General features: G+C 34.9%; 2 protein-coding genes and 1 long non-coding RNA gene across 4 annotated transcripts in view; 1 reads left to right on the top strand and 2 right to left on the bottom strand.

Moving 5' to 3' along the window:
• The window catches only part of pimr113 (Pim proto-oncogene, serine/threonine kinase, related 113), a 6608-nt gene extending 4814 nt beyond the window's left edge, over nt 1-1794 (bottom strand). The window contains exon 1 of the mRNA XM_087298774.1: nt 1407-1794. Within this exon, the coding sequence (XP_087154900.1) occupies nt 1407-1542 (136 nt within the window). The 5' untranslated portion in view covers nt 1543-1794. The remainder of the gene's footprint in view (nt 1-1406) is intronic.
• The window catches only part of LOC147839443 (uncharacterized), an 837962-nt gene that overhangs the window by 359321 nt on the left and 463641 nt on the right, over nt 1-15000 (bottom strand). The gene's annotated exons all lie outside the window — the stretch shown is intronic.
• The window catches only part of ttll2 (tubulin tyrosine ligase-like family, member 2), a 56774-nt gene continuing 43293 nt past the window's right edge, over nt 1520-15000 (top strand). For both annotated transcript variants that reach the window (XR_015945594.1, XM_087297906.1), the window contains exons 1-3: nt 1520-2886; nt 5550-5715; nt 5944-6320. The gene's annotated coding sequence lies outside the window, so the exon portion shown is untranslated. The remainder of the gene's footprint in view (nt 2887-5549; nt 5716-5943; nt 6321-15000) is intronic.

Below are 15000 nucleotides of genomic sequence, written 5' to 3'. Positions count from 1 at the left end.
GTCTATATTTATGAGGTCTAAGCAACATCTCCAGGTTTTGATGAATAGACTACTATATGTTAATACTTTACATTTAAGTACAGGAGTTTTTTTTTTTTTTTACTTTTTAAGAACAGTAGCCTTACATTTTTAACTTTTAAAAGCAGATTTCAATTTAAACGTTGACATTTTATTATTAATATTTTATTTTATTTTTTACATATAAGCACAGTACAGTGTTAATGTTCAAAGTATTTATAATGTTTAAAGTGGCAGATAATTCTAAAAAAAATTTTAATTATAGGAATTAATCTGTCACATTTCTGAACTGTGCAGAGCTGTAGCTACTTCACTGGGCCTACTATGCTACTGTATTTCAATACTGCTCATTATGGTGGTACTTGGAGAGAATTTTTTTTTAAGGTGGTACTTGGTGAAAAAAGTTTGAGAACCACTGCTCTAAACAATTTGTCATTTGTGCACATCACAGTAGCAGTTTCTCATTACTTCCAACAAACTAATAGTCCTCATTTCATTACTTGAGTCATGACATACAAAAATGTTGAATTAGTTGTCAAAATCTGTCAAACTAATTTTATAAAAATCTTTAAATCCTTATTTTTCCTGAAAATGTCTTCTAAATTGAACAATTTGATGAATGATTTACAGACCTGTGTATGTTGTAGGTTCAGTTTAAATATGTTCTGCACTATTGTTTAAAGTTGTGCACAGCTTTACCCAAAGGAAGTGTATGTTTGTTGTAAATAAGGGTGTTATTCTTTTGCACAATGCTGTGAATAAATGAGATTTTCAGGAAGTGTCACCAAAATCTGACCTTTTTTTTGCATTGAAATAAATGTATAGAGTAAACTGTCCTAATGAAAATATGACAAGCCATTTGACTATCTTGTTCATAAACAATGGTGTCAGGACTTTTCACCTTGATGACACTGACACATTCATTGACACGAATTCTTGCTTTTGAAGAATGAGCTATTCATTTTGAGCAAAAGACACGCTTTTGCAGGTAATCAACTAGGTTTTTGCAGTTTGCATTGAGAAAAACTAAATCAAGCAGCGTTTTCTTGACAAGTAAAAATATTCTCTTGTGTTCAGAAATATGTCAAATTGAACTGAGTTTTCCTTAAAACAAGCTAAATAATCTGCTGGGGGTGGGGGATTGATATCTGAACTAGACGAAAAACTAAAGCTATTATTTTATATTATTGTTGGCACCATATTAGACACGTTTGTGTGACGAATGTTTGACACCACATGTGTTTAGTTTTCATTAGGCCTATATTATTACCAAAACCCTTATTCACTTTTGTAAATATTTACAGTAAAGTCAAATAAGTGTAGAGCCCTACACAGACTCCAGTATACAAAATGAGCAACATGTAATTATAACACAAAACATTATTTACCATCACTGTTGGCCACAGGGGGTTCTGTGACCAATCCTTCTTGACGGTCGAAGCTTTCATCTTGACCTGAGACGGTGGAACTGATGTTTCTTTCTCTCAGGAAGAGAGCAACTACTCCGAGTACGGTAAATAACATGAGGGGTTAATTTCCGTACACTTAAATATGAGAAATGTTAAATAAACCTACAATAAATACTGAAATTTACTGTACGTAAAGCTCGTTTGTCAGAGTAAGCCTTAATAAATCGTACGCTATCAATTGACGATACAAGAAAAGCAAATTATTCAAAGCAAACTTTGTACAACTCAACTAAACACTTGTCAAGTAAGAGTAATGGCGAAATGAGGAATGTAAGAGGTGTCTCTCGTGAGAATTCGAATGTGTTCCAGCGTTTCCCAGCCAACTGATACGTGATTGGTCAGTTTTGCGCTGTGTATCTTTAATTTTCTCCGAGTTGAAAAATACACTAGTTTTAGCGGTTGTTTTAGTCCTTCACGGGTGTTTTTGGAGTAAAATAAACGGATTTTTTTCATGAAATCTTTGACTCGTAAATATTTCCTGTTTGACGAATCAATACTGGTCATTTGGTGAACTTGATTCGTTTTTTTTATCAGGGTCGTTTTAAACACATTTACAAGCTTTGTCTTAGCGTTTATTTCGTAACTTTAATTCAAATGTAAGATATGGCCGCTGTGATGTAACATAAGCGCGTGTATACTTATTGAACATGACATATCATAGTGTATATCAATTTAAATAACTAGATCTGCCTTATCAAACTCCATATACTCTGCAAATACAAAAGTATGGTAACTTAAATTTAATGCTGAAATTAATAAAATGGCGCCATGTCATACTAATATTGCTTTAAAAGTCCATCCATTCACCTTTACCACCAGCAAAAACCTTTTAACATGTAATAATAATAGTCTTATTAATATTAATAGTCTTAGTAATATTCTGTTCTCCCTGCAGATTTTCTCCAAGAAGTCTCCTGTCACAACACACACATTTAGCCAACCTATAGGCACTTTTTAGAGCCAACAACTATCTATCTATCTATCTATCTATCTATCTATCTATCTATCTATCTATCTATCTATCTATCTATCTATCTATCTATCTATCTATCTATCTATCTATCTATCTATCTATCTATCTATCTATCATTTTCAAAACTCTTGTCCATATATGTTACTGTCTCTGTTATGTGTCTCTAAATCATAATATCTGTTGTCTTTATTTTGTTAACTTTACTCTCTCTCTCTCTCTCTCTCTCTCTCTCTCTCTCTCTCTATCTCTCTCTCTCTATCTCTTTCTCTCTCTCTATCTGACTACTTGTCTGTCAAAAATCAATTCACATTGTAAAAGGAAGCAGCCTGTGAAGAAAAAAGCTTCAGCAGTTGGAAGCAGGAGGAATGGGTGGTCGGTTGAAAGAAGAGCCACAACAATGCATCCAAAGATGAAGCAGTTGTTATAGTATGTACTTTTTAAAACTGTTTTTTTTTTTTTTTTTTTTTTCAGAAAAAAAAGTCAAACATTGAATGCACAGTGCATCCGGAAAATCTTAGCGTCTCACTTTTTCTACATTTTTTTGTTACAGCCTCATTCTTAAATGGATTAAATTCATTTATTTCCTCAAAATTCTAAACATAATACCCCATAATGACAATGTAAAAAATATTTTTTTTGTAATTGTTGTTAATTTATTGAAAATTTTAAATCCTGAAAAATCACACGTGCATAAGTATTCACAGCCTTTGCTCAAAACTTTGTTGATGCACCTTCGGCAGCGATTACAGCCTCAAGTCTTTTTTAAGATAATGCCACAAGCTTGGCACACCTGTCTTTAGGAATTTTTGCCCAATCCTCTTTGCAGTATTTCTCAAGCTCTATCAGAAATGCCAACTCGTCCAGCTGGGACTCGAACCAGTGACCTTCTTGCTGTAAGGTGATAGTGCTATCCACTGAGCCACCGTGCCACCCGTCTACATTAATACTGTGTTACCCTTTTGGCTGTATAATCAGTAGGTTCTGCCTTTATTTTGAGTTAATCTGTAGATTGTCACTGTCCAGTTGTACAGTAGTCACACAGTTTTGCCAATATTTGAGCTAATCCTGAGCTAATGTTTAGAGGCCCTCATGGTTTCATCCTTTTGTTTAGTTTTTTCAATGTAGAAGAGTTGTTTGTGTTGTATCAGCCTTTCTTATTTCCTAATTTTACCACAAAGTTAAACATCCTGTATGATATTGCAGTTTTTCTTAGTCACTTTAGTAGGTTTCTCAGATCAAAATTGAAATGAGCAAAACAGGAAGTTCATTTCTCAAAACAATACATACAAATAGCAAAACACCATGGATTATCTGCATAAGCCAGTCTCTTGAATCCTTAGTTCATCTCTCAAAACTAAATTTCTGTGTCAATGAATGTGTCAGTGCCATCATAAAGACAAGTCCTTGTGTCATTGTGTACGGATAAGACAGTCAGATCATTTAGTCTTGTTGTCCATAAAACATTGTACTCTGGAGCAGTGGCGCAACAAGGGGTTATGCAGTATATGCGGCGCATAGGGGCGCCACACATGGGTGGGCGCCGTTGTGCCAAAACTATTTTTAAAATTATCCTTATTAAAAGTTTCAAATAATAAAAATAAATAAATATGTTTTGTTAAAAAAAAAAAAAATTTGCATTTTAAACGAATATAATATTGTTATTGTTGAATTCAAAATCATTTAACACAATAACATGCAGTCCCACAGCCTAAAGTGTTCATGTAGATGTAACTGTTTAGATTTGTTTTTATTTTTATCAAAATAAACTGTCAAATCATACATAATGTCAAAAGTTATAAGTTTAATCTGAAAATTTGTCTTCATTTATTATTAATTAATTAATATAAAATAAGAGGGATCACACAAAATTTGAACCCGCATACCCCTCAGTAAATGTGTAGTTGCGCCCCTGCTCTGGAGGGGTCTCCTGGTGTAAACGATTGCAATATTTTTGTTTGCAGTTTGTACTGTAATTTGTTGACAGATCATGTCATTGTGATACAGAAAGACAAATGCAGCACCGCATAGCACAAAAAAACAAAAAACAAAAGTAGAAATGTGAACATACAGTAGGACAATCTCAGATGCCATTTCATTAGAAAAAGTCAAGATTAACCTGGGAAAATGTACAAACTGTAGACCAGGGGTCACCAACCTTTATGAAACTGAGAGCTACTTCTTGGGTACCGATAATGTGGAGGGCTACCAGTTTGATAAACACCTCTCAAATCACAAATTTGCTCAATTTACTTTTAGTTATACTTTATGTTTTTGGTAATAATTAATGATATTCATCCATGTGAAGACACTGATCATGTTAATGATTCTCACAAAAGTTATCAGCAATGATTTAACAGGGTGGGAAATACCCTGTATTTAATGTATCAATGTGCAACACTTTATTTTTATATATCTCTGCAAATATTTACATTTTTAAATGATTACTTCTATATTAGATGAAGCTTACTGGTAAGTGGCGCTATGGTGAGCTATTTTTAGAACAGGCCTGCAGGCAACACATGTGATCCTCGCGGGCTACCTGGTGCCCGCGGGCACCATGTTGGTGACCCCTGCTGTAGACAGATTTAGAAAGAAAAGTCTAATGGAAATGTATAGATAAATGCATTATGACAACATATGACAACTTGGATGTAAAGACTTATGCAATGAACAAACGATGAAATGTTGTGGGGGTGGATTAATTCAACAGAAACCAAAATAATAAATTAATAAAAATAATAATTTTGATCAACATGACATAAGCAGCTGATATTGTAGTAAACATCAGAGAATTGCATATAATCATTTGCATGGTTTTGCAAAAGCATTTGCAATTTGTTCAAAGGAGTCAGAAGCTGCTTTTCTGATGTGCACAAGTGACACGATGATGTGGAGGTTGAACAGGTAGTTTCGAGAATTTCAATTCTGATCTGAGACATGGACCAACGCGACTGAGAAAAACTGTAATTGGTATGCGGTCATCAGAGATGCTTGACTGAATGTTGTCAATAATTAATAATATACACATATTTTTTCTTTTTTGCTTTTCTGTTGCTTTAAACATTAAATACCCAATCTTGTCATTGCAGGTTAAGAAACTCCTCGCCGTTGAGTACTAGCCTGTTCTGCTTCTCAGCAAGGAGACTAAGAACAAAGAACACAAATGTGAAATATTGACCCCTCGGTGCACACTTTCCACTTATGCCCAAGACTACCTTCAGAAGATTGGCTCATTTTCTCAACACTTTTGTGAAGGTGAGATGCATGCGTGATATTTTTAAAGTCACTGTAAAAGACACTGGGTTCCACACAACTCCTTTAAGTTTACTTAATTGTTTTTTTCTTTTTACAAATTTAAGCGAATTAAACATTAAAAAGTAAGTAATAAACTAATTTGCAACAAGTAGTTTAAACAAGCACATTTTTTGAGTGTATAGTTAACATCTTGTCTTGATGTTTGTCTTGATGTTTACCTTTATGAAGGAGCAGGTGGAGGAGGCGACTATGATGGAGAGCCAAATGCAGCAGGTGACCATTTAAGGAGCAGGTGGAGGAGGTGACCTTGGGCACGACCATTTCTCCTATGACCAAACGTCTTGTGCAGAGCTGCAGTTTAGGCGCCTGAGGCTGGAGAACGCTAGACGTCCATCGTGGAGAAGCTGAAGGTGGGAGTGGTCACCAGCTGGTGTACAGGCTGGCCCTTCAGGATCAATGCGAGGACTCGTCTGTCACTGGAGTCTTACAGGAATCAGTCTCATGCTCTCCACTCCTCCATGACCACCACAGCAGCTGCTCAGGATACGGCCTGGCTCAGGATTTTAGAAACCTTGGGATTAATAAAAAAAAAAGACTAACATACAGTAAGTGCAGATGCCGTTCAAATTATAATGTCTTTTAGGAAGTGTTCCTGGCTCCAGTTGCCCTAAATGCAGCATAACAATCCTTTAGAGGAGAGGTTCTCAAAGTGGGGGTCGGGACCCCCCAAGGGGTCACGGGACAATGAAGGGTGGTTGCCTGGTGATTTTCAAAAATCAATTAATTTGTATTAAACCTTAAGACTTACTGTATTTTATCAATAACCTACTGAAGAGGAAAAAAATAGTCGTTTATAGTTAATATAAACTAAAATATATATATATATATATATATATATATATACTACTAGTTCTATTGGATTGCAACTTCTCGGGTAATTACATTATACTAAAGACACAGCAATACTGTCAGATGCAGCAGATTTTGTAACACCAGGTTAAACTTTCTAGCCCATTTACAGCACTGACATACATAAAAAAACAAAGAATAGACTTGGGTCTATTGGTGTGTGTGCGTCATTGCATACAAGGTTTCTGTATTTATAACCACCACCTCAGAGAATATTGGGGGTCACGAGTCACTGACATTGTCATTTTGGGGGTCGCGGGCTGAAAATTTTGGGAACCCCTGCTTTAGAGGATTTGCATTTTAACAGCATTTGGGTTTTATGTGCATGCTAATGCAAAGAGATGTATCTTTAATCTAGTTTTATTTTATTTTATTGCCATTATGGAGGACCAGGTGGAAGAGGCGACCCTGATGGAGGGATAAGTGCTGCAGGTGATCATTATTCATGACCAGGTGGAGGAGGCGACCCTGATGGAGGAACAAGTGCAGCAGGCATCTATTATGGAGGACCAGGTAAAGGAACTGAAGTAATTAAGTTCACTCTCTGTGAACGACGCACAGAAATGAACAAATAACAGGTAGTTTTAGTAGTGAAGTTCGTGCAAAGTGCAAATTACAGAATTTAAACGTGTGTCCAAAGCACTTTGTGTCAAAAATATCGATGCATATCCACACTGAGATATTCAAAACTATACAATCTCACATTTGTTTTGATCTCGCGCTCTCTCTTGAGCTGACGTGCTGCATCATGACGTAGCTAAACAATTCCGAGAGGTTAGTAGCTGCTCTCCTTCCAATATCACTGATTTGATTACAGTTTTTGTTTTTCAATTCTTTTGCCACAAATTTCAGAACTCTGATGCCAATTTTCAACTCAAAATAGTCACTACTTTTAACAGGCTCTCCAGTGTTTAAAACTTTGCATGTTGCGTTCCTTTCTTTAGACAAGCCTTGCATTTGCAGGATCATTCGTTTACATAATCCTTTTATCTTACAAGTTCTACAAGAACAAAATTTAGGTCACCCATAAACAAGATACACTTATTTCAATAAACTATAATTTACAATTATTAAATATTGCTGTTTAAAATATATGATACAGGTCTCATAATGGTTTATACATAAGTGTAGAGGGAACAGTACAGACAGTGGTATCACTCAACCAAAGTTTTATTCATTCAATCATTATGTAGGTTTACATTCAACAATAGTATAGTTAACCAGTGTTATCACTACACGTCCCCATAAAGAAAGCTGATATATGGCACAATATATACATGTAGCAACATATGCAAACTACATCAGGATCTTACATACTGTATATAAAATGCTGTATTTGTCAAAATATTGCAAAAATCACTGTGTACATTTTTTCAAACATATCATGTATACATGTGTGTGTTCATACATAGCTATATATGGACACCTATATAACTTGTAGGTGAAATATTTACTTAACATATGTACATATTTGTAATTCTAACTGTTAAAAAAAATGGCAATTTTTTGACATGACATACACCCTCCGGCCATTTTATTAGGTACACCTTACTAATACAAGATTGAATCCCGTTTTTGACTTCAGAACTGCCTTAATCCTTTTTGCCGTAGATTCAACAAGGCACAGAAAGTATTCCTCAGAGATTCTGGTCCATATTGACACTATAGCATCACACAGTTGCAGCAGTTTTGTCAGCTGCACATCCATGATGCGAATCTCCTATTCCATCACATCCCAAAGGTGCTCTATTGGATTGAGATCTGGTGAGTGTGGAGACCATTTGAATACAGTGAACTCATTGTCATTGTCAGTCTGAGATGACATGGCACATTATCCTGCTTGAAGTAGTCATCAGAAGATGAAGACACTGTGGTCATAAAGGTGATAGACATGGTGAGCAGCAATACTCAGGTAGGCTGTGGTGTTGATACAATGCTCAATTGGTACTAATGGGCCCAAAGTGTGGCAAGAAAATATCCCCCACACCATTACACTACCACCACCAGCCTGAACTGTTGATACGAGGCAGGATGGATCCATGCTTTCATGTTGTTGATGCCAAATTCTGACCCTACCATCCGAATGTTGCAGCAGAGACTCATCAGACCAGGCAACATTTCTCCAATCTTCTATTGTCCAATTTTGGTGAGCCTGTGTGAATTGTAGCCTCAGTTTCCTGTTCTTAGCTGACAGGAGTGGCACCTGGTGTGGTCTTCTGCTGCTGTAGTCCATCTGCCTCAAGGCTGGGCATGTTGTGTGTTCAGAGCTGCTCTTCTCCATACATCAGTTGTAACGAGTAGTTAATTGAGTTACTGTTGTCTTTCTATCAGCTTAAACCAGTCTGACCATTCTCCTCTGACCTCTGGCATCAACAAGGCACTTGCACCCACAGAACTGCCGCTCACTGGATCTTTTCTCTTTTTCAGACCATTCATTGTAAACCCTAAAGATGGTTGTGCAGGAAAATCACAGTAGATCAGCAGTTTCTGAAATACTCAGTCTAGCCTGTCTGGCTCAACAATCATGCCACATTCAAGGTCCCTTAAATCACCTTTCTTCCCCATTCTGATGTTCAGTTTGAACTTTAGCAGATCGTCTTGACCTTGTCTACATACCTAAATGCATTGAGTTGCTGCCATGGGATTGGCTGATTAGAAATTTGAGTTAACTAACAGTAGGCCGGTGAGTGCATATGTTATATGTGTGAAATCTATATGAACTAGTATGCCACGTATGTAGTTTGCATATATTTCTATATATCAGATTTCTATTTGGGATCTGTGTTTTCATCAGTCTGGTCTTGATTTGGCCACAGATTCTCCTCATCACAGTGGGGTTTTCATAAGTCAAACATCCTGGAAAGAACCTTGTCAATGGGAATCCTGGCCTGACGTTGGTCAGCTATGATTGGACTTTCTTGCATACAGTAACGAAAAATATGAAAGCACTGTCTGTAAGTGCTACAAGGAACCATATATATGGAATAAGGATGAAATCTATAGATAATGTTGTCCAGTTGGGTCATCTTCTGTGGTAAATGGTGTCATTTGATCTGTCCTGAAACTTTCATCATCTACCATGTAATATTGTACTTCAGTTTCCATAAAGCCATGCATCAAGAGCAACGCAACAGTTATTTATCATTTTGAGTACCTGTATGAGTTCATCTTACATCATGTTAATTAAATAAATACGCAAGTTATTTCAAATGCAATATGTGAGTTGCATTTTGAAATGGAATCAATTTGATGATTAATTTGTTCAGTAAACACAGTGTCTGAATTGGTGTGTGTTGTATACAAGCACTTGAAAAAAAAAAAGAGTTTTGTAAAAATTTAGCAATTTTGGCACTGGTTGTGTATTTTGGGTTTAAAGTTTAGAAAATTCACACCAGGGTTCTATAATTTGTGGCAAAATGATTTAAACTAATTCAATAAGACAGCCGTGTGAAGTGCTGTCGATTGTAACAGCCTGGTATTTTGTTTTAAGGTGTATTTAGATCTCCAGCAGATGGCAGTGTTTTCATGTTTATTATTTTCTGATTGTTCTCCTGATGGAGAGAAAAAAAGAGACGTCCGTATTGCAAAAAAATTGTACTTAACATCAATTGTAAAAACTATTAGTATGTTGTAAAATTCAAATAAAAATAAAAATAATAACAATTATTAATATAAGTTATTTGTAAAATGTTAAATACGTTTTACACCATGTTTTGTTTCTTGTAAATAATAAATAATTCTCGTTAACTTCCGACCGAAACCATATCTGATCTAAATCCTTTGGTAGTCAGCCGCAGCAGCTCATATGGCGGGCATTTATTCAAAGGTGTCCTGGCAACGAAAGATGACCAGAGCAGAGGATACAAAAGCGGACAAACCCGACTGACAGGAACTAGAATCGCCAGGTAACAGAGATCGGTCAGGTAAGACTGATTTATGTACTGTATATTATTGCATCCTGGCAGTTCCTTTGTTCCCTACAATATGGACTTCTCTATGTTTTTAATTCATTCATTTATTTTATTATTTAACTTATTTTCATTTTAAGGTATTTTAAATAATATCCTTTAAAAAGTTATAATAAAATGCATGTTGAAAACTCATAACATATATGCATGTAAGATAACAGGTTTCATTTGCCTAATGATTTTTAAATATTAAAGCAAAGAGACTTATAAGATTAATGTGCTTATAACGTGCTTATACTGACACCTACTGGCACATGTCACAAGATCACTGACACTGGCATGTGTCACTGACATTACTGGCATGTGTCACTGACACTGGCATGATGTGTCATTGACATTACTGCCTCCACCATGGTGACTGAAGCTCTGCACAAGACTTTTGGCCAGCGGAAAAATTAAAATGGTCGTGCCCAACTGAGTCTGGTTCTCTCAAGGTTTTTTTTCTTCACTCCCATCAGGTGAAGTTTTTTTTTCCCTCTCCGCTGTCGCCACTGCCTCGCATGGTTCAGGATTGGTAGAGCTACGCATCGATGAATTTGCTCTTCAGTGTTTGAACTCTCAGTAATGATTAAATCACACTGAACTGAGCTAAACTGAACTGAACTTAAACACTAAAACCTGAACTACACTGTTCCAGTTACTATGACCATTTATGTGAAGCTGCTTTGACACAATCTACATTGTAAAAGCGCTATACAAATAAAGCTGAATTGATTTGAATTACTGGCATGATGTGTCACTGACATTGGCATGTATATGCAGGTCTACATCATTTTTACATTTATTTGTCGTGACACTTTAGATCTTCATTGGTACAATACATGTCAGTAGATAGCATGTATTTAACACAATTTATGTGTTAAAAGTGTGTTGCATACATAGTACCCCCACCCCTACTCACCTCAGGGGCAAGGAAAAAAAGTTCAGGCTCAGGAATTTTTTCCACTATCAGCCCTGATATTATCAGGAGTCTCTCTCCTGATAATATATGGACCTAGACTGGGAACGACACAGAAATATATATATATATATATATATATATATATATATATATATATATATATATATATATATATATATATATATATATATATATATATATGTGTGTGTGTATTTTTTTCTTTTATTAACATTTTTTAAAAACTAAATATGAAAGCTAAGTTAATGTATACCAAAGTGAGTTATAAACTCACTTGATAATATGCAGAATTGATACACTCACCAAACAATTTCAGATATGCAAAAGCCCACTTGCAAATTAATTTAGATTCATTTAATAAGAAAAATTAAAAACACAAATAATTGGAAAGTGTAATGGTTAATTGTAGCCTAGTTATACATATTCATATAGAGAGATGCATTTTGTTCTATTGTTTATATATAAAGTTGCATTTTGAAAATAACAAAATTATAACCAAACAATACAGTGTAATATGGAGTAATGATGTGCTTTGATAAGAATGCAGTGATATTGACTACCAGACAGCTGCTGAACATTTAGACGAACAATTTACTTCTTTCTAAAATTCAAAGGACCATTTAGCTACCTGACAAACAAAAACCCAGACAACATTAGATTTTTTTAACATTGATTTATTGACAACAATATCACTAGAGATTGGCAGTTTTCTTTAAATGAAGCTGAATCCTTGCATCAAAAAAAAAAAAGTTATGTATAAGTACTCTGCAAAAATTATTTTCTTACTTAAGAGTCTCAGACTTGTTTCTAGTCCAAATATCTAAAAATTCTCAGAAACAGTAAGGAATGGAAAAAGAAAAAAAAATTCATGCCATTTTACATATTACCTGGACCTATGCGAAACATATCAAAATAGTTTTTTTATTTGATTTATGATTTAAGAATTATAACTTGAGGTATAACAAAAGTCATTATATTTGAAATGTTTTGTTATTTGCAGCTACAAATTGTGACCCTGACTTTCCCATATTTAGCATATATAATTATTTTCTTTGTAACAAATTGTTACAATAAATATTATGAAACAATAAGTGATAAACATTATGAATGCATGTACAGTGCAAACTTCATTGCCAATATATAAAATGTACTGTATAGCTAAATGAACACAAATAAGTAGACCATTTATAATTTTTGACTTTCTCTATGCATTTATAGATATATGATCGTTTAATTGTTTAAACTAGAACAGGATTGCATTATATCAAATGTAATTGAATGCAATGCAATTTTAAAATTTTGAATAAAATTAAATTTTCAGATCTGTTTAGATTTATTTCAATATTTAAGAAAGGCAAATATGGAGGAATAATGTAGTGTAGATTTGGCTGACTACCCAGACCACGCAAGTGTATTGTCTAATCTATGAGAAAATATATATCTTTAAATTAGTTATTAAATATATAATAATTACTCCCTTGCTGAGACAAAAAAGTCAATGAAAATTAGCCTACATAACACACTTTCTTATGTAGGTTAATGTTCTTTTACTTTTTTTTGTTGATGTAGAACATGTAGCTAGCCTGCCTGCACATAGTTTGCTAAAATTTAGTCAAACTAACACATTGCTGTTATATTACACCAATTTGTTTGTGTTGACATACACTCATATCGACCATAATCTAATAAAAAATGTTTAGGTTTCATGTTTGCTAATGTTTTAAACACGTATTTAACATACCTCTTCATCGTGTCGCGTTTGGTTGGGTGTGATAAAGCTCTGGAGGCTTATACTGTACTGTACTCTCTCTACTGGACGCATCAGGAACAACAGGGGTGTAAAACTGCCTGGGCCGTAGATCTGTCTGGATCCAAGTCTGCAGTCTCCCCCTTCTCTAATTATTTGACTGAATTTTTATTTTCCTATTTTTACAGGAATAATCTAAATATTAACGTAGAAATATGAGTTACTCTCTAAAAATACATACAAATCTTTCCTTTAAAAAAATAACGTAATACCAAATTACAAGCAATAACTGAAAATTTAATGTTAGAATTTTTTATTACAGAACAGATGTGTAAAACAACAGGTATTTCCCTGTATAATGAAAAAAACTGGAAAATTCTGTAAAAAAATACAGACAACCCAGATAGCAGGCAGTAATCGGCCCGAGCTCGGCTGCCCTCCGGCGCCTCCGGCTCCGACTCGGCATCGGCGAGTGTTATCCGGGCCGAGTGCGGGCCGCAGCTCGCTCGCGCACATGCGGTTGTGATGCGGCTGTAAAGCACTGGCCCGATTCCGGTCAACCATATCCGGCCCGAGTCTGTCTGTAGAGTCCTGGCCGCTTCTGGCAAGGACTCGGCTGATGGCAACTGATTAAGTTCTTATTTTATCTAGTAATCTGTTAGCTCCACGTTTAATGATAATTTGAGAAAATATTCATGGTACGATAGCAAAAAAAAAAAAAAAAAAAAAAAGAATAGTGTGGATGGTCGCAATGTTTAGACGCAAACAAAACAATATTATTTATAAATAGATTATACATGTCATCTAGAGAAAAACTATGTAAAATTTGCTTATTTTTGAGATAGCACGCTCCTGTGCTGACTGTTTTTTTTAAGCAGAAGTTGGTTTCATAATAAACACATGCGTTACTAAATTCCTGATCCAAACTCCAATCCAGACGGTGGCGGTAATGCTCCAAAAAGCTGATTGTCAACCACCATGGCACGAAGATCACAAGAAGAAAAGGTTTGGTTTTTAAAAAATCTCACGTGGAGTCCGGTCAGAAAGGTAAGCTTTTTACTGCTTGTGTTCTGTATAATTAGCGAATTTAGAGCTTAAAACATTTCCACGGTGTTTGGTTGTAACAGCGTTTAGTACTTTAAAACAGTTTGATACGAAATGTAACTTGCTTTAAGAAACACGACTGGAGCTAATGTATGCTAACGCTAACAGTTACAAACACGTCTGAAAGTTCCTTTTCCTTTTACACAATGTTAGATTGTAACGTGTGTAGTAACTGAAAACTATTTTAATTATTTTAAAGAAACATGAAACGAATTTGTGTGTATGCTTACTTTGCGTTAAAGAAAGTTTCTGTAGACGAATCCATTAATTAACATGGCAAAACGTGTTTTTTCCTGATTTAACATTATAAAGTACCGTGGATGTTGAAAAAAATCATTGTACAGGCGTATACTTATCCAAAAGTATTAATTCTGTGATTATGTGTAAATAAAAACTAATCGTTTTGGATTAATAAAATATTGTTTATCTTGTTTATGCAGTTAGTCACGAAAAATGATCGAAACTCGACTGTTTACTATTCTCTTTAAATTATCCAAGAGAAATATATTAGTGTGCACTTTAATTCATATGTGTTAGCCTATGTGAATCAATTATATCTTTTGTTCAAGCTGTAATGTTCAGTTAATGTAAAACTGAACGTCTTAAAGCAGATTTTGATGTTTTTTTTATGTTGTTGA

Source organism: Danio rerio, chromosome 20, assembly GCF_052040795.2.
Source record: "Danio rerio strain M-AB ecotype USA chromosome 20, GRCz13ab, whole genome shotgun sequence".
NCBI classification, from domain to species: Eukaryota; Metazoa; Chordata; class Actinopteri; order Cypriniformes; family Danionidae; genus Danio; species Danio rerio.
Note: the sequence above shows the minus strand (reverse complement) of the source record. Positions and strands in the feature narration are given on the sequence as shown.